Source organism: Phyllobates terribilis, unplaced genomic scaffold (assembly GCF_046119375.1).
Source record: "Phyllobates terribilis strain yellow unplaced genomic scaffold, ASM4611937v1 Scaffold_1__5_contigs__length_1240528914, whole genome shotgun sequence".
NCBI lineage: Eukaryota > Metazoa > Chordata > Amphibia > Anura > Dendrobatidae > Phyllobates > Phyllobates terribilis.
In genome coordinates, this window is record NW_027362761.1 from 1,058,249,450 (window position 1) to 1,058,269,852 (window position 20,403).

Consider the following 20,403-nt stretch of genomic DNA (forward strand, 5'->3'; position numbering starts at 1 on the left):
AAAGTAGCCACCTTTTGCTTTGATGACTGCTTTGCACACTCTTGGCATTCTCTTGATGAGCTTCAAGAGGTAGTCACCGGAAATGGTCTTCCAACAATCTTGAAGGAGTTCCCAGAGATGCTTAGCACTTGTTGGCCCTTTTGCCTTCACTCTGCGGTCCAACACACCTCAAACCATCTCGATTGGGTTCAGGTCTGGTGACTGTGGAGGCCAAGTCATCTGGCGTAGCACCCCATCACTCTCCTTCTTGGTCAAATAGCCCTTACACAGCCTGGAGGTGTGATTGGGTTCATTGTCCTGTTGAAAACTAAATGATGGTCCAACTAAATGCAAACTGGATAGAATAGCATGCCGCTGCAAGATGCTGTGGTAGCCATGCTGGTTCAGTATGCCTTCAATTTTGAATAAATCCCCAACAGTGTCACCAGCAAAGCACCCCCACACCATCACACCTCCTCCTCCAGGCTTCACAGTGGGAACCAGGCATGTAGAGTCCATCCGTTCACCTTTTCTGCGTCGCACAAAGACACGGTGGTTGGAACCAAAGATCTCAAATTTGGACTCATCAGACCAAAGCACAGATTTCCACTGGTCTAATGTCCATTCCTTGTGTTCTTTAGCCCAAACAAGTCTCTTCTGCTTGTTGCCTGTCCTTAGCAGTGGTTTCCTAGTAGCTATTTTACCATGAAGGCCTGCTGCACAAAGTCTCCTCTTAACAGTTGTTGTAGAGATGTGTCTGCTGCTAGATCTCTGTGTGGCATTGACCTGGTTTCTAATCTGAGCTGCTGTTAACCTGCGATTTCTGAGGCTGGTGACTCGGATAAACTTATCCTCAGAAGCAGAGGTGACTCTTGGTCTTCCTGGGGCAGTCCTCATGTGAGCCAGTTTCTTTGTAGTGCTTGATGGTTTTTGCAACTGCACTTGGGGACACTTTCAAAGTTTGACCAATTTTTCGCACTGACTGACCTTCATTTCTTAAAGTAATGATGGCCACTCGTGTTTCTTTACTTAGCTGCTTTTTTCTTGCCATAATACAAACGCTAACAGTCTATTCAGGAGGACTATCAGCTGTGTATCCACCAGACTTCTGCACAACACAACTGATGGTCCCAACCCCATTTATAAGGCAAGAAATCCCACTTATTAAACCTGACAGGGCACACCTATGAAGAGAAAACCATTTCCGGTGACTACCTCTTGAAGCTCATCAAGAGAATGCCAAGAGTGTGCAAAGCAGTCATCAAAGCAAAAGGTGGTTACTTTGAAGAACCTAGAATATAAGACATATTTTCACTTATTTCACACTTTTTTGTTAAGTATATAGTTCCACATGTGTTAATTCATAGTTTTGATGCCTTCAGTGTGAATGTACAATTTTCATAGTCATGAAAATACAGAAAAATCTTTAAATGAGGTGTGTCCAAACTTTTGGTCTGTAATATATATATATATATATATATATATATATATATATATATATATATATATATACACACACAATTGGTAAAATAATTTAATTGCATTTTATTGCTCGAAATAAGCATTTGATCACCTACCAACCAGCAAGAATTCTGTCTCTCACAGACTTGTTAGTTTTACTTTAGTTATACTTTAAGAAGCCCTCCTTGTCTGAACTCATTACCCTCCCATGGGTGTGGTGAATATTCATGGCTTTTAATAGCGGGCACACTGACCGCCGAGCGCAGCAGGAGCCATGTTGCAGCTAAAGTGTGCAAGCTATTAGGGAGAATGAATGGTCACTGTTCCCCACGCACACAATCCCGGCGTGGGGAGCAGTGACTATTCCGGCACAGAGCGGAACACAGCGCTGGAGGAGAGAGGAGGTGAGTATGATTGTTTATTTTTTTTCTGTGCAGCGTGACAGGGATCAGTGGGTGCCATGCATACCAGGATGAGGGAGCCATACATACAGGGATGAAGGGGGCCATGCATATAAGAATGAGGGGGACCATACATACCGCGATGAGGGGGGCCATACATACAGGGATGAGGTATGAGGGGGGTCATACATACAGGGATGAGGCATGAGGGGGGCCATACATACAGAAATGAAGGGGGACATAAATACAGGAATAAAGGGGGCCATACATACCAGGATGAGGGGGGCATGCCTACAGGGATGAAGAGTGCCATACATACCAGGAAGAGGAATGAAGGTACCATACATATCAGAGAGAGAGAGATGAAGGTGCCATACATACCAGAATGGGTGTGAGGGGGGGCCATATATAACAGGATGAAGAGTGCCATACATACCAGGAAGAGGGATGAGGGGTCATGCATACCAGGATGGTGGATTGGGGTGCCATGCATATCAGGATGGGGATGAGGGCCAAGTATAACAGGAAGGAGGGGGCCATATATACCAGGATGGGGGATATTAACAGAATTGGGGGGCATTACCCCTATAACAGTATCAGCAACAGACCCCCTCCCCCTTAACAGGGCATCATGACCACATTTTTTGCTTACATTTTTTTTCTATTTTCCTCCTCTAAAACTTAGGTGCGTCTTATGGTCCGGTGCGTCTTATAGTCAGAAAAATACAGTATATACATTGTGACAAAGTCACTAGCAAAGTACTGGAGGGGAGATATGTAGCACTGAGATTGTTTGCTTCAGTAATATAAGCATAGAGAAAATGAGGAGTGTGCCATACGTTATGTTTTGTTTTTCCTGCTGAGAAGGCTGTGTTTGTTTTGCTAACATTGCTGTGGTTTATGTTTTACTCTTAATAAACCACAATGGAAGATTTAAAGAGACAGTGTTCCTGTGTCTACCTCTATGTACATCCGAGTGAACTGATCTACCACAGTTGGTGCTAGAAGTGCTGACAAGATCCCCAGGAAGGAAGTGTGACAGCTGTGGACAGACTGCATGTCCTAGGTGAATGCGGCTGTAGGAATGGAACAGCGATCAGACAAAATGGAGGAGCTGATCAAACACCTGGTCCAAAGCCAGCACCATCAGCACCTGCAACAGCTGCAGCACCGGGAGCAGCAGCAGCAGCAACAGCTCCAGCAGCAACAACTGGCACAACAGGAGACAAGTAAGCTGCTGATGCAACAGCTCCAGCAGCAGCAACAGTACCAGCAACAGAGCCGACAATAGCAGCAGCAGATTGTTGTGCTCACAGAAGTGATTCCCGGCACAGCGGCAGCTCCAAACCCAATGTCAGCTGATGATTTCTCTGTCCGGAAGGCAGTGAGGAGAGCCTTGTAGAAGATCACCCCGGTGATGACATAGAGGCCTTTTTAACCGTTTTTGAAAGGGTCGCACATAGGGAGAAACTCCAGGCAGAGCAGTGGGCAGAAGTCCTGACGCCATACTTAAGGGAGGAGCCACAAAAGTCCTACTATGATTTAGCTTTACAGGATGCCAATGAATATGAAGAATTGAAAACAGAAATTTTAGCATGCTTGGGGGTGACAATGTCTGTCAGGGCACAATGGATCCACCGCTGGGCATAGTACCGTGGCAAACCCCCTCGCTCCCACATTTTTGATCTGCTGCACCTCATCCAAAAGTGGTTACACCCGGAGTCCTCTACACAAGTGCACATGGTGGAGCGAGTTGTACTGGACCGGTTCGTGCACTCCCTTCCGAACCTGAAGCAGACTTGGGTTGCCCAGGGAGATCCCCAGAACGCCGATGACTTGGTTGGACTGGTCAAAAGGTATCAGGGGGTCAACGGGTCTTTGGGGAGGCAATCCACTCCATACTGGGGGGCAGAGATTAAAAAGGGGGTAGGGTGTCCAAATTCGAAGGGGGTGGCGGAGGTCATGCCAAGGGCCTCATCGGGGGATGTAATTTGCTGGAGATGTCACGGCCGAGGTCATGTAGAAGTCCATTGTTCCCTGACCACGGAGCAAATGGACTGTAACATGGGACGCTGGTGTTCCTTCTACACATATCCAGCTTGGAGTGTGGACTGTCCACCCGGCTAGGGGCCCCAAGCTTGTCCTGTAAAAGTGAATGTCCTGAAAATGACTGGACTAATAGACTCAGGGAGTTTGGCGACCCTCGTAAGGGCCACAATCCCTCTCCAATTGATCCCTGGGAAGAAGGTTGGCATCTAATGCATTCACGGGAATGCTAAAGACTATCTGGTGGTCCCATGAGGTCGACGTGGTCCCAGATTTATTGCACCCAATTATCATAGGCCGAGACTTTGTGTTGTTTTGGGACTTGTGTGGGAGGCGCGGAGACCTGGATTACTTGGGTAAGAAATGGGTTGGCCCTAAAAAAGTCTCGTCAACAGAGTTGTCAAGACGAACGCAGGTTGGTGAATACGAAAGCCTGATGGAACCACATGTGCAAGTGAACAAAAAACCGTATAGAATCCCCGAAGCAAGCCACAAGGTGATTTTGAAGGAGGGGGCTAAATTGGACATGTATCCGATACTCCTCAACAATGAACTCATAGAGAAGCTAGTGTGACGTCCTCATTCTCGAAAGAGCCCTTTTAGTGTTTGAGTTTACCCTGGGTGATTGGGGACTCGGCGTCGGGTCCTGTGATGAAGAGATGGGGTGCAGCCGTGGCCCGGACCCGACCCGTGCTCAGGGCCGTCACATGAAAAGGAAGATGTTGTGTGCTCGTCCGGGTTGAGTGGCTTATTTAACGACTATGCCACCAGTGGTGCCTGGTGAAGGGTCACCAGCGCCGCTGCAGTCCGCCGAGGCCCGGTGTCATGGCGGGCAAAGTTCTCGCTGCTCCCCACAGGCGGAGCAAGGCCTCGGGGCAGGCACACAGGATGAAGGGGGGGAAGTAGTAGTGAGGGGAGTACGGGCACCGCGTCGTGTGGTATGGCGCATAATGAACAGTCCGGAGGCCATAGGGGTGAACTTCCAAGGCTTTACTCACTTAGAGATGACAGCGGGAAGGCGACTCCCTGCTCCCCGCGGAGTCCTGCGGCCACCAGGGACAGGGGTCCGACTACCTCCGAGGAAGTGCAGCATTCAGTCGCGTCCCCTCACCAGAGTGTTCCTGAACTACAGACTTCACCCTTTCCCGTCTGAGCGTGTGTAGAAAGGCCAGGTCTCCCTCTGAGCTCCTCTCAGAACAAGGGCACGGGTGGCAGCTCCGCTCCGTCCGATACCCGGTGGGATCCTCTGGGCCTACCGGGCTTTCCCGTCCAGGACATAGAGTTGCAAGGTCGGGTGTCGGGGGCCGGTACCCTATTTGCAGCCGGAGTCCCTCTGAATATATCAGGTTGGCGAGGACAGGTGGCGTACACCGTTCCGTCTGCATCCTGCCAGGGATCCATTTGCTGTGGAGCCAAACTCTTAAGCTCCGGGCCTTCTTGATCCTGGTCCTTGGCCGGGTTGAGACAGTCCTTGTCTGCAACCTACCTCTCGTCCCAAGGCCGGGGTACGAGGGCTGTGTCCCTTGCCGGTGCAGGCCCACACAGGATCTGCGCTCCCGGAGGGAGGTCACATTACACACGGTAGTTGACAGCAACCAAGACTTGACTAACCAAAAGACCAAGATCAAAGATGGCTTTTAATTAAATCTAAAATTTTAAAGTGTAACTAACTTGTAAGTCCTCCACCCTCACCCACTAACTGGTTCCTACCACTTTGTGTTCCCCAGTCTCCCTGTAACCAGGGGAGCAGCACCTAGTGCATACTAGCTCCCTCTGGTGGAGAAGTGTGGTGTTGGATGCAAGAGGTTGGGTCACGACTATCACACTGGCCTTACCTCAGAGGAGGAACACCACACTCCATTAAAGAAGTGCAGCATCCCTGTGGCGGTCGAACCCTCAGGGGCGTCACACTAGGGTCAGCCAGATACATCACCTCCCTGGACCTAACGAAGGGTTACTGACAAATCCTCCTATCTCAAAGTACCAAGAAGAAGATAGGCTCTTTCATACCTGACGATGACTTCCAATATACCAGAAGCCCATTTGGGCTGCAAAGAGACCCAGCTACCTTCCAGAGGGCCATAGACCAGCTCTTAGCCCCTCATAAAAAGTACGCCGCAGCTTACCTTGACGATATTGTAATATTCCGCCTGGATTGGAGAAGGTATTTGCAGAAAGTCCAGGCTGTGCTGGATGGGCTGAGGAAAGGGGGGTTTACCATAAACCCAAAAAAGTGTGCCATTGGGAAAAAGAAGGGAAAATACCTGGGCTACATCGTTGCAATAAGCAAAGTAAAGCCGCAAGTGAATAAGGTGGAGACAGTCCAAAATTGGCCGAAACTGGTCCCCAAGGAACATGTTCTGGCATTTCTGGGAATGGTGGGATATTATCAGCGGTGTATTCCGAATTTCGCAATGATAGCCGCAGCCCTGACCGACTTTCTTAAGGGAACGAAAACGTCAATGTCCAAATGGTCTCTTGAAGCAGAGATGTCGTTCCAAGAGTTGAAACTCAGGGCTGCAGGACTTCTACCTTCATGTGGAACACAGGCCTGGGAATCTGCAGCTGCAGATACACTGTTTAGACTCCCCTGTTTGGTGACTGAAGGTGCCCAAACCTACAGCTTTGGGCTGGGGTGGGGGGGATATGTGACAAAGTCACTAGCAACGTATTGGAGGGGAAATATGTAGCACTGTGATTGTTAGCTCCAGTAATATAAAAAGAGAAAATGTTCCAGCACAGGGTGATCAGGGGTTAATCAGCCATGTTTACTGCTAGGGTGATTAAGTACCTGTAGAGAGGGAGGGGGTCCAAGAATATATTCCCAGTCTTTTAGAGAATTTGGGGTGGGGTGGGCCTTGAGGTGAAAGCTCTGGAGCTGTTTTTGTCATGTGAAAGATAGCTAAACCTTGGGTTGTTTGTTTCTGATGCGGGCAGTTACTTGTAGCAACAAGGACTGTGCCATACGTCATGTTTTGTTTTTCCTGTTAGGTCGGGAAGGCCGTGTTTGTTTTGCTAACGTTGCTTTGGTTTATACCTTATTCTTAATAAACCAGAACGGAAGATTTAAAGAGACAGTGTTCCTGTGTCTACCTCTATGTGCCTCCGAGTGAGCCGATCTACCACAACATATACACACGTCTCAAGTTATGTAAATATCCCTCAGATGCATATTAACCTGTATGTTGTATTATAATATATATAACATACGGGTTCATGTGCCTCTGAGGGATATTTGCATAATTTGAGACTTGTGTGTATATGTATATATATATTTTTAACATATGTCTTTTTCCCTCTTGCGGGCAGCATATGCAGATGGCCGTATGTGTTCTTTGTGGACACCTATATATTTTGCGCTGAATATTTTGTGATGTGTGTATACATCTATATATACATCTTCTGAAGTGCAGGCTGTATTTGCATAATTTGCATATCAATCATTTGCATATTTGATATACTTTTTAAATATATACCTTTTTTGCTTTTAGCTTTGAGTTTCTTTTTGCTAATAAATTATGTTTGTATATGTTTTATGTACATTTCATTTTGTCATTATATATTTGTTGTTATTTAACCATAATCTAGCTAATCTGCTTCAGGATAGGGACACAAAAGCCACTAGATATAGCGTGTTAACAGTCTTCTCTGATGAAGGAAACCTAGTTTTCCGAAATGCGTAAGGACTAGGACTGGTAGATTGCACCGGCTTCTGTGGATTGTGTGACATCACACGCTGCTGTACCTGTGGCCGCATTATCTTTGCGTTGAGGCACGCCACCGGCTGGAGATGCCTGTTCACTACATTGCAGCTCTAATTTCTTCTTTATTTTGCCAAAGACCTCCGTCAGGGGCATACATAGAAATCATGGGGCCCCATAGCAGAAGCTCTAATTGGGCGCCCTCGCCCACCCCCACAAAAAATAAATAAATATTTGTCTGTGTCACAGAAAAGCAGATCTCACAACTTTCCAGCCTTTACATAGTAATTTTCCTCTTTCATTGCCCCCATAAAGTATGATGCCAATAAAAGTGCCCTCCAAACACACTATGATGCCCCCATGGTGAATTCCTCCACATTAGCCTCTACATGCACAGTATAATGACCCTATTGTACCCCACTTCAACTCCCAAGGAAAAGTATGGTGACCCCAACACAGTATGATCCCCCAACTGTGACCCCCACACAGCCCTCCATGCAGTATAATTGGGCCTACATACAGTATAATGGCCCGCACTAGCCCTTCAAACAGTATGATGGACCCCACACAAACCTTCACACCATATAATTGTTTTCATACAGTATAATGGCCTCCCACATAACCCTCAAAATATTATAATGGCCCCACATAGCCTTACATATAGTATAATGAGTCCCCATAATCCTCCATATAGTAAAATCAACTTCCAATGGACCTCCATAGAATATAATGCACTCCGCATAGTCCTCCATACAGTATATTACACACCCCATAGGGTAAAATGCAGCCCCCATATAGTATAATGCACCTCACAGTCCTGCAGTATTATAGGCACATAGTACTCACTGATTTTAAAATACCGTATATTTTAAATAAGTTGACCCGAGTTACCTAATTTTACCACAAAAAACTGGAAAAATGTATTGACTTGAGTATAAGCCTAGGGTGGGAAATGCAACAGCTACTGGTAAATTTCCCCACCCTGATACGTATTGCTCCCTCATCCCCCAATCTTGGTATGTATGGCCCAATCACTTTATACATAAAAAAATAAATACTTATACTCACCTTCCCCTCCCCCCATCCACCAACGGAATCTCTATATACCCAAGTATATGCCGAGGGGGGCTTTAATCGGCTTATACTCGAGTATATAGGGTAAACACAATACTCTCCTATCCTCCTCGTTCCCCCGCTGCTTCGGGGCCCCCTGGCTTAGGGGCCCCATAGCAGTCGCATGGCCTGCCGCCATAGGCGGTACGCCACTGACTGTACACCCACTGAGTGCGGCTCTTCTTTCAAGTGGATACAACTAAAGTGGATACACCTTAGGCCTGGGACAGCTCATAGAGTCTCATGGCTTTCATTATCACCTCTATGCTGATGACACACAGATCTACCTCTCTGGACCCGATATCACCTCCTTATTAACCAAAATCCCACAATGTCTGTCTGCTATTTCATCCTTCTTCTCTGCCAGATTTCTAAAACTTAACATGGACAAAACAGAATTCATCATCTTTCCGCCATCTCATTCAACCCTCCCAACTGACCTATCTATCAACGTCAATGGCTGCCCACTCTCCCCAGTCCGTCAAGCTCGCTGCCTTGGGGTAACCCTGGACTCGGAACTCTCATTCAAACCACATATCCAAGCACTTTCCACTTCCTGCCAACTCCAACTCAAAAATATCTCCCGGATCCGCACATTCCTAAACCATGAATCTGCAAAAACACTAGTGCACGCCCTCATCATCTCCCGCCTTGACTACTGCAACCTCCTGCTCTGTGGCCTCCCCTCTAACACTCTCGTACCCCTCCAATCTATCCTAAACTCTGCTGCTCGACTAATCAACCTGTCCCCCCGCTATTCACCGGCCTCTCCTCTCTGTCAATCTCTTCACTGGCTCCCCATTGCTCAGAGACTCCAGTTCAAAACCCTAACCATGACATACAAAGCCATTCACAACTTGTCTCCTCCATACATCTGTGACCTAGTCTCCCGGTACATACCTGCACGCAACCTCCGATCCTCACAAGATCTCCTGCTCTACTCCCCTCTTATCTCCTCCTCCCACAACCGTATACAAGATTTCTCCCGTGCTTCCGCCCTACTGTGGAACTCTCTACCCCAACGTATCAGACTCTCGCCTACCGTGGAAACCTTCAAAAGGAACCTGAAGACCTACCTCTTCCGACAAGCCTACAACCTGCAGTAACCACCGCTCCACCATACCGCTGCACGACCAGCTCTACCCTCACCTACTGTATCCTCACCCATCCCTCGTAGATTGTGAGCCCTCGCGGGCAGGGTCCTCGCTCCTCCTGTACCAGTCACTGTCACATTGTGTTCAAGATTATTGTAATTGTTCTTGTATTATACCCCTTTTTCACATGTAAAGTGCCATGGAATAAATGGCGCTATAATAATAAATAATAATAATAATAATAACTAAGAACTTTGCTGAACTACATATCGGTGACTAGGGTAATTACTACTTTGTGTGTGTTTTTCGCTATGTTTATTACGTTTAACTGGATACATATTGGCACGTGTGCTATGAATGCAGGGTCGGCAAATTAAGCTCGTCTCCATACCACAAATATATCTATTGTGCTGTTGATATATTTATAAAGTGTTTTGTGTTTTTTTTTTTAAATTTAGCACACTTGTTGTGGGTCCTACGTGTTTCTGGGAAGGACATATTAGCGCAAAGGTATATACCTATTTATGGTTTGTTTGAGAAGACCAAAGAGCTGTCTAAGGACACCAGGGACAAAACTGTAGACCTGCACAAGGCTGGGATGGGCTACAGGACAATATGCAAGCAGCTTGGTGAGAAGGCAACACTTGTTAGCGCAATTATTAGAAAACGGAAGAAACACAAGATGACTGTCAATCTTCCTCGGTCTGGGGCTCCAAGCAGGATCTCTCCTCGTGGGGTAAATATGATTCTGAGAAAGGTCAGGAATCAGCCCAGAACTACACGGTGTTATGTTCTGCTACCAAAGCTAAGGAAAGAGAGGAGATCTGTCCCTACTATGAGACTCAGCTGAATCCCTACGATGTAACAGGGAACCTGATCCTGCGATCAGACCTGCTAAAGTCCTAATCTAGTCTGTACGAAGACCTATAGATGTGGGGAGGGAATCCCTACAAGTACTAAGGACTGGGAGGAATATGGGACACCTCCTAACAGAAAAAGTAGCAGACAGACGAACAAACAAAATAGATAGAACATAGAGGTCCGTAGACCAAGCAAACTAACAGAGTTAGATACAGAGCACAGGCTAGCTAGAAAGTAGATATACAATGAAGTCCAGCAAAGCCAGAAGGGCGGAGCAGGACTAAATAGGCCAACAAGGTCATGTGACCAGCAAAGGAAAAAAAACCTAACAGCAAGGTTCTAACAGTACCCCCCCTTCTAAGAGGATCCTCCGGATCCCCTAGGACCAGGCTTATCAGGAAATCTCCTGTGAAACGCTCTGATAAGTCTGGACGCGGAAACATCATCTGACCTCACCCAAGAGTTATCCTCGGGTCCGAAACCTTTCCAGGCCACAAGATACTGCAAACTACCTCTATACCGTCTAGAGTCAAGGATGCGAGAAATTTCATATTCCCCGTCCTCCACCACCGGAGGAACAGAGGCAGAGGCGTCACCATCCGACACAACAGCTTTTTTTAACAGAGAGACATGAAAGACCGGATTAATTCTCCAGGAGGTAGGAACCTCCAACCTAACAGCAGATTGGTTGACAACCTGAAGCACCTTAAAGGGCCCTACAAACTTGGGACCCAATTTCTTAGAAGGAATCCTCAACCGCAGATTCCTAGAGGACAACCAAACCATGTCACCAACAGCGAACAAAACCTCCTGTCGTTTCCTATCAAAGTAGTCTTTAGATTTTCTGTTGGCCTCCTGAAGATTACCACGCACATCCGTCCAAACTCTTTCCAAATCACCGGAAAAATTCTCCTCCTCAGGCACGGCAGATCCCAACTTGGAGAACGACCCAAACGACGGATGTCTCCCAGAACAACAAAAAAAAGGCGAACAACCAGCAGAAGAAGATGTATGATTGTTCAGAGCAAATTCGGCAAGTGGCAGAAACTCAGACCACCCCTCTTGATTGTCTGCCACAAAACAACGCAAGAACTGCTCAACATCCTGGTTTTTCCTTTCTGTCTGGCCATTAGATTCAGGATGATATCCGGACGAAAACGACAAATGAATTCCCAACCTGTCACAAAAGGCACGCCAAAAACGAGCCACGAACTGAGGACCCCTATCAGAAACAATGTCAGTAGGAACGCCATGAAGTCTGACAATTTCCTTGACAAAGGCCTTAGCGAGAGTTTTAGCGCAGGGCAGTTTGACGAAGGGAACCAAGTGACACATCTTGCTAAAGCGGTCCACGACCACCCAGATGACAGTAAAACCCTCAGAGGGGGGGAAGGTCAGTTATAAAGTCCATAGCCAAATGTGTCCAAGGAGCACTGGGGACCTCCAAAGGACAAAGCAACCCCGCAGCAGGAGTATGTGAGGACTTAGATCTAGCACATATAGTACATTGACGCACCCACTTAATGACTTCCTTCTGCCATCCAGGCCACCAAAAACTGCGACCCACCAGTCTCTTGGTCTCAGAGATTCCGGGATGACCTGCCAACCGAGATTCGTGACACTCAACAAACAAATCTCTCCTAAAGGTCTCAGGCACAAACAACCTCCCATGAGGAGTGTTAGATGGGGCATTCTCCTGAGCTTTAAGAATCTCATCTTCCAAAACGGAGTCTAAAGCAGCTATCACAACACCTTCTTGTAAAATGTTTTCCTCTTTCTCAGCACCGACTATGGGAGAAAAACTGCGAGACAAGGCATCCGCCTTAACATTCTTAGTACCAGGGATGTAAGTAACGGAGAAATTAAACCGCGAGAAAAACAGTGCCCACCTAGCCTGACGGGCATTCAGGCGCTTGGCAGCATCAAGATATATCAGATTTTTATGATCCGTAAGAACCTGAACGGGAAATTCCGCACCTTCCAAGAAGTGGCGCCAGTGTTCAAATGCGAGTTTAATAGCCAATAATTCCCGATTACCAATATCGTAATTCAATTCAGTCTCCGAAAATTTTTTTGAAAAAAAGGCACAGGGATGTAATCCATCCCCGTTATCCTGAGACAATACTGCGCCAACCCCCACAGAGGAAGCATCAACCTCAACCAAAAACGGCCTAGTAACATCAGGCTGCATAAGGATGGGAGCAGAGGTGAACCTCTCCTTGAGATACACAAAAGCTTCAATGGCCTCAGAAGACCACTGAACCGCATCAGCACCTTTCCTGGTGAGATCAGTCAGAGGTTTGACAATACTCGAAAAATTTTTTATGAACTTTCTATAGTAATTGGCGAAACCCAAAAACCTCTGTATCGATTTCAAACCAATAGGCCTAGGCCATTCCTGCACAGCCTGAACCTTAACCGGATCCATCTCAAAACCTTTGCTGGAGATAATGTAGCCCAAAAAACTAATTCTCTGTACAGCGAACTCACATTTCTCCAGCTTAGCAAAAAGCGAATTGTCCATTAATAACTGTAATACCTCACGCACGCTCCGCCAATGAGACTCCAGATCAGGCGAATAAATCAAAATGTCATCCAAATACACAACCACATTTTTACCGATCAAAGGTCTAAGGATGTCATTAATCAGATTCTGAAAAAATGCAGGAGCATTAGTGAGACCAAAAGGCATAACCAGATTCTCAAAATGACCCACAGGAGTGTTAAAAGCAGTCTTCCATTCATCACCCTCCTTCATGCGCAACAGATTGTATGCCCCCTTAAGGTCAATTTTAGAGAACCACTTGGCCCCCAATAACTGGTTAAACAGATCAGGAATCAATGGCAGTGGGTAAGGATTGCGTACCGTAATTTTGATAATCTCACGAAAATCCAGACAAGGACGTAAACCGCCGTCTTTTTTTTTTTACAAAAAAAAATCCAACCGCCACAGGAGACTTAGAGGGCCTAATGTGACCGGCGGCCAAGCTTGTCTGTATGTATTCCTCCAAAGCCTTCCTCTCAGGAATAGTAAGGTTAAATAAACGACTCTTAGGAAGAGTCGCTCCAGGGACAAATTCAATAGAACAATCATAGTCTCTATGGGGAGGCAAAACCTGCGATTCCTTCTCAGAAAAAACTCTCCAAAAATCCTGAATAGGAACAGGCAATTCTCCCCTATCCAAAGCTGCAATACGCCCGTTACAACACTTGTCATAACATTTATGGCTCCAGGATTTAATTTCACTGGTAGACCAATCCAGTACAGGATTGTGAAATTTTAACCAGGGCAAACCCAATATTACTGGAGAAGGCAAGTTATTCAACACTACCAAATCCAATTTCTCATGGTGAACACCATTAATAGTGAGAGGAAATTCACTGACCTTGAGAGTAATATTCTTCAAAGGGGAGCCATCCACAGAAACCACAGCAATGGGGGATGACAAAGGTTCAGGTTTTAAATTGAGTTTTTCCACGAATGCCCCATCAATTACATTCAGAGTAGACCCGCAATCAACAAACACCCGAAATTCCATTAATTTTTCCTGAGCAATCGTGGAAGCAGCTAAAAATATACCCTTGGAATTTAAACAGGCAATACGGGCGTGACTGACCATTTTTTTTTCTTTCTTCATACGAAGCTCACAGCCTTTAATCAAATGACCAGATTTTCCGCAGTAGAAACACAAGCCTTGCGAAAAACGACGGTCTTTTTCTTGAGAGCGAGGTGCCACCGATCCAATCTCCATCGGTTCACCACTGTTAGTACACACATTATCATAACCAGAAACTGACATAGCAGAGGATTTGCTCTCATTAACCCTAGCACGCAGTCTTCTATCCACCCGTATAGCTAATTGCATAGCCTGTTGCAAATCTTCAGGTGTAGGATAAGCAATTAGCAGGTCTTTAACCCTTTCACTGAGCCCAGCAAGAAATAGACTTTTCAGAGCAGAATCGTTCCACCCTGTTTGAGTGGACCAACGACGAAAATGTGTACAATATTTTTCCACATTACCCGATCCTTGTTTTAGACGTCTCAACTCAGTCTCAGCTGATGCGACACGGTCAGGATCATCATATAATAGTCCCAAAGCAGAAAAAAAAACTATCCACTGATCTGAAGCATGAATCACTAGGTTGCAAAGAAAAAGCCCACTCCTGAGGCTCTTTGCGCAAAAGTGACATTATGAACCCTACGCGCTGGGATTCATCCCCAGAGGACTTAGGTCTCAAACGAAAATACAATAAGCAAGCATTTTTAAATGAAAAAAATTCTCGGTGTTCACCAAAAAACAAATCCGGCAAACATACCTTAGGCTCCAAGAAATGTGCTCCAGGACAGTTACTCACGTGCTGACGGAGCTCGGCCACCTCCAGAGAGAGTCCCTGCAGGCGATGAGCCAAATCCTGAACCGACACCATGATGGAACAGAAAAATCTTTCCTTAGAGAATTTGCTGGCTGGACTTACTGTTATGTTCTGCTACCAAAGCTAAGGAAAGAGAGGAGATCTGTCCCTACTAGGAGACTCAGCTGAATCCCTACGATGTAACAGGGAACCTGATCCTGCGATCAGACCTGCTAAAGTCCTAATCTAGTCTGTACGAAGACCTATAGATGTGGGGAGGGAATCCCTACAAGTACTAAGGACTGGGAGGAATATGGGACACCTCCTAACAGAAAAAGTAGCAGACAGACGAACAAACAAAATAGATAGAACATAGAGGTCCGTAGACCAAGCAAACTAACAGAGTTAGATACAGAGCAGAGGCTAGCTAGAAAGTAGATATACAATGAAGTCCAGCAAAGCCAGAAGGGCGGAGCAGGATTAAATAGGCCAACAAGGTCATGTGACCAGCAAAGGAAAAAAAACCTAACAGCAAGGTTCTAACACACGGGAGGACCTGGTCAATGACCTGATGGCATGGGAGATGGTCATGCGGTCAGATGAGACCAAAATAGAACTTTTTGGTATCAAGATGGATAGATAGATGATAGATGGATGGATAGATAGATGTATATATAGGAAGATAAATAGATAGATAAATAAAAAGGAAGATGGATAGATGGATAGACAGATGTATAGATAGGAAGATGGACAGATAGAAAGATGAACGATAGATAGATAGGAAGATGGATGTAAAGATAGATAGGAAGATGGATAGATAGTAAGAGGGATAAATAGGAAGATGGATAGATAGATAGATTGATAGATAGATAGATAGATAGATAGGAAGATGGATAGATAGATAGATAGGAAGATGGATAGATAGACGATAGATAGATAGATAGGAAGATGGATAGATAGATGATGTGCAGCAGACAGTGGTCAGTGTTATTCAGTTACAGCAGGCTATATTCATTCTAGATAATTAGATGGCTATTTCTCTCCTATTGGCATTATTCGGAAGTTCTAGGTGACCCTGTATTATTACCGCAACTCTGATATTTTCACTATTCACATTAGCTTTATAGACGTTGCGATCTTTGCCTTTCTATCCATCTGTCTGTAGCAGAACACTGTGATTTGCAGCCACATCTTTCGGAGGCAGTGAGAGCGGTAAGGGTTACTGAGCAGCACCTGGTGAGGAGGAGCCTGACATCCACATCCCCATACACTGAGCGTCAGCTCCCAGCAGCAGCCAATGGCCGCCAGCCTCCTCCTGTACTGAGCACAGCACAACATGGAGCACATCAGGCTGCCTAAGGTGAGTGCGACAGCAGGCTGTGCAGGGCCAACAGGGAGCCCCCTCAGCAGCCATTCACCTAGTGCCATCCCTGCAGCCAGTGCCATCCATGCACCCATCCCTGCACCCAGCGCCATCCCTGCACCCAGTGTCAGCCCTGCACCCAGCGCCATCCATGCACCCATCCCTGCACCCAGCGCCATCCCTGCACCCAGTGTCAGCCCTGCACCCAGCCCTGCACCCAGCGCCATCCATGCACTCAGTGGCAGCCCTGCACCCAGTGCCATCCATGCACCCATCCCTGCACCCAGTGGCAGCCCTGCCTTCTCTTCTCCATGATGATGCTGCAGGATAACATGGAGCATCCTGCCCTGTGCTCCGTGCATGGTGCAGGCCCTGCCTGCTGCATAATCTGGATTATGAGGTCATTATTATCATGGAGTCTCTCCTCTATGACACTGATCACTGCTTTCTTATAGAAAGGAGATTCCTCCTATTGACTGTAATGTATGTGCTGTCCATGTGCATAGAAATCCATATAGTATATGTGATTCTGTAAAATGGTCTAGTTATAATGAATGATTATTACAATATTGTTATTTGTGACATCAGTTCTTATGGGGGGTGTCTTGCTAATGCAGTGCATGCCATGCATCTATGGGGGGGGGCAATGTCCTTCCTAAGAACACGGTTGTGGGAAAACCCTCACTGATCACAATACTGTTCTGTCCGGGAGATATTCTTGTGTATGAGAGGCTTATGATCTCATATAACGGTATAAGTGATATCATCTGCAGATGTGACATCATTGTGGTTGCATTTCCTGCCGCAGAGGTCAAGGTCACAGGTCACACACCAGGTGAACAATGTCCCCTGTGATCAAGGATGCGGAACACACACAATATAAGGACACGCCTGCCATGTATGAATGCAATAACACTATTATGGGGTCTACACTAGGGGGCTACGGCCATCATTAGTGGAACAGCTCCAGCAAGGGACGACGGAGAGCCGGGTCTGGGGACCTTATATACGCAGCATCCATATATATGGTCTGCAGGGTGCTATCAAGGGAGAAGACACTACCAGACAGCTACGAGCTATAGATGGCACGACTAGCATATTATGTGTCAGTATGGTGGGAAGAAGGAGACACATAGTGAATAATATTCTTTCTACAAGAAATGACATCACTGTTTTCACCCTCCTCCCCCTGGATATATCATATCTATACCAGTTATACCTTGACATATGGCAGGTTCACCTTAGCTCGCTCATTCCAGTACTTCTTATTAATGCCAAATATCAGCAACCACTTCACTATCTCAAGGTTAGATTTGCTTGTTGGCTCAGTATGAGATGGGGGAAAACAGTCCTCTCTGTCCCACCTATTATGTACCAAGTGCAAAGTAAAAAAGGTCACCTAGTGCCACGTAACATGAGAAAATGCTGAATAAACCGCTATGTAATATAACGTTGTACATGGAGTTAGGAACCATCCGGTATCACACATGTAGTGAGCTGCTTGTGATCGGCTATTACTTCTCTACCAGTTAAAGTAAATGAATTGAGATATCCCATGTAGAGTGACTCACTTCATTATTTATTAAAGGGAATCTGTCAGCAGGTTTTTGCTATATAATCTGAGAGCATCATGACGTAGGGGTTGAGACCCAGATTCCAGTGACGTGTCACTTGCTTGGCTGCATGCTGTCATTTTCATAAAATCTCTTTTTTACCTTTTGCAGACTTAGCAGTGCTTTGAATGCTGAGCTCTGTATAACTCCACCCACACCTAATTGGCAGCTTTCTGTGTGCACTGATCATTGACAGAAAGTTGCCAATCAGTGATAGGGGAGGAGCAGCAGGAGGACTACATGGCAGGAGACAACACAGCTGGAGGAGTACATGGCTGGAGACAATCAAGCAGGAAGACTACATGGCAGGAGACAACACAGAAACACAGCAGGAGGACTACATGGCAGGAGACAACACAGAAACACAGCAAGAGGACTACATGGCAGGAGACAACATGGTAACACTGCAAGAGAACTACATGGCAGGAGACAACATGGTAACACAGCAGGAGGACTACATGCCTGGAGACAACACAAAACACAGCAGGAGGACTACATGGTAGGAGACAGCTAGTCCTCTAGAGATAATTTCCTGCTGATAAAACACTGATTTTATTGAAAAAAAGAACACACAGCCAGGTAAGTGACATGTCGCTGAAATTGGGGTCTCTGACCCTACATCATGCTGCTCTCAGATTACATAGCAAAAACCTGCTGAGAGATTCAATTTAATATTAGATCATATAGTAACCATTTCTCCACCATACCGCTGAACGACCACTTCTACCCTACTGTATCCTCACCCATCGCTTGTAGATTGTGAGCCCTCACGGGCAGGGTCCTCTCTCCTCCTGTACCAGTTGCCGTCATGTTTTGTTCAAGATTATTGTAATTGTTTTTGTATATATACCCCTTTTTCACATGTAAAGCGCCATGGAATAAATGGCACTATAATAATAATAATAATAATAATATAGTTATAAATCCCATAACTAATATAGTTTTTTTTTACGAATGAAAATGCAGAATGTATATATTATTTTGTTACATACTTGCTCATACATTCGATTGGTGCAATGTTTTCCTTATTACTTGATACACAATTGCTTTAGGGCCAGAGTTGTATTAAACAATTCTATTCCCTCTTTCATAGCATCTTGTGAATGATTGCAAAGAAAACAAGCTAGAAATACTATTATGTTATATATCCATGTATGCAAAATACTTGCAAGAATATACTGATAATATCCAGGCGTATATAATCTGTGCTCAATCAGTAGGACATTAGATGTGTGACGGACAGAGAGCGTACAGAGATGAGCAGTGCTACTTACTGTGTCAAGGTGGTCATTCACATGTAGATTAATGCCATGCAAACATACTGATCTCAGTGGGAGCGGGTGACTGTCTAAAGTGTGTGTTGTCTTGACCTTCCTACAGCAAATATTATGGGAAAAACAGGATCAGGCTGCTGGATTTCAACATAGCCTTTCCTATGAGACAAAAAGATTGGGTATGTTCACATCTCATTTTAGTGTATGTTCAGTGGCTCCATCGAGGCTTATGTTCGTACCCTCAAAACATTGGATTTGGGCCTATGCACTGACAGGCCCATGGACTATAATGATGCAGACAGACTCACAGTGTTGTGCTCCCAGCCTCAACTAGGCATATATGGTCGAAAATGGTGCATGACAGAGCACACGCTTTATGGGGATTCGAACATAAGCCTTGACGGAGCCAATTAACGTATACTAAAAACTGATGTGAACATAGACTAAGTCACTGCCAGAGGGGTCTGGCAGCAATTTACTCCCCTATTCTTACTGAGAACAACACATGCATGCTCGGCCAAGCCATGCATGCATGTCTGGAAAAACATCAGTCAGTCCAGTGAGCGTTTCACCTGTACTCCTGGTGGACATGAAACTAATCATGTGTCCCTAAAATTATGAAATTCCTTGTTAAGCTATTTTTCTGGAAACTAGAACTGCAGTGGCTGCCTCCGTTAGGGAAGTTTCTAGATAAAAATCTAAAATTTCAGAGTTCATCTCGCAAATTTGCTGCCGAATTTAACTTCTAATCTACATGCTTTAGGTGAAATTCACATGATGGTGCAGAGAATCGGATCATCTGCGAATGCAGTTTGCTCGTGTGTGGACAGGCTCAGTCCATATAACCTTTAGCAATCTGATGGAGTCTGATGGTCCAAGCTGCAATTTTTCACAATGACAGGTCCTAATTCATCAAAGAGATTTCTGGCATAAATCGCTTTGAAAAGTTGATAAAGTTTTGAACACAGAATTGCACAAAAATGTAGCAATTTTTGGCATTTCATAATGTATCAGGACTCCAACACACCCCTCATTAAATCCCGCATGAAAATCTCCAATCTTGATGAATCAAGGCCTGTGCAGATAGTCATTCATGTTAATTGGGCCATTGACCACAGCTGGTCCAGTTGCTGTCTGTATGCAT

General features: G+C 45.6%; 1 protein-coding gene across 1 annotated transcript in view; it reads left to right on the forward strand.

Moving 5' to 3' along the window:
- Positions 1 to 16,218: 16,218 nt before the first annotated feature.
- Positions 16,219 to 20,403, forward strand: part of MTMR7 (myotubularin related protein 7) — a 64,934-nt gene continuing 60,749 nt past the window's right edge. Inside the window, exon 1 of the mRNA XM_073645404.1 lies at positions 16,219 to 16,369. Within this exon, the coding sequence (XP_073501505.1) occupies positions 16,346 to 16,369 (24 nt within the window). The 5' untranslated portion in view covers positions 16,219 to 16,345. The remainder of the gene's footprint in view (positions 16,370 to 20,403) is intronic.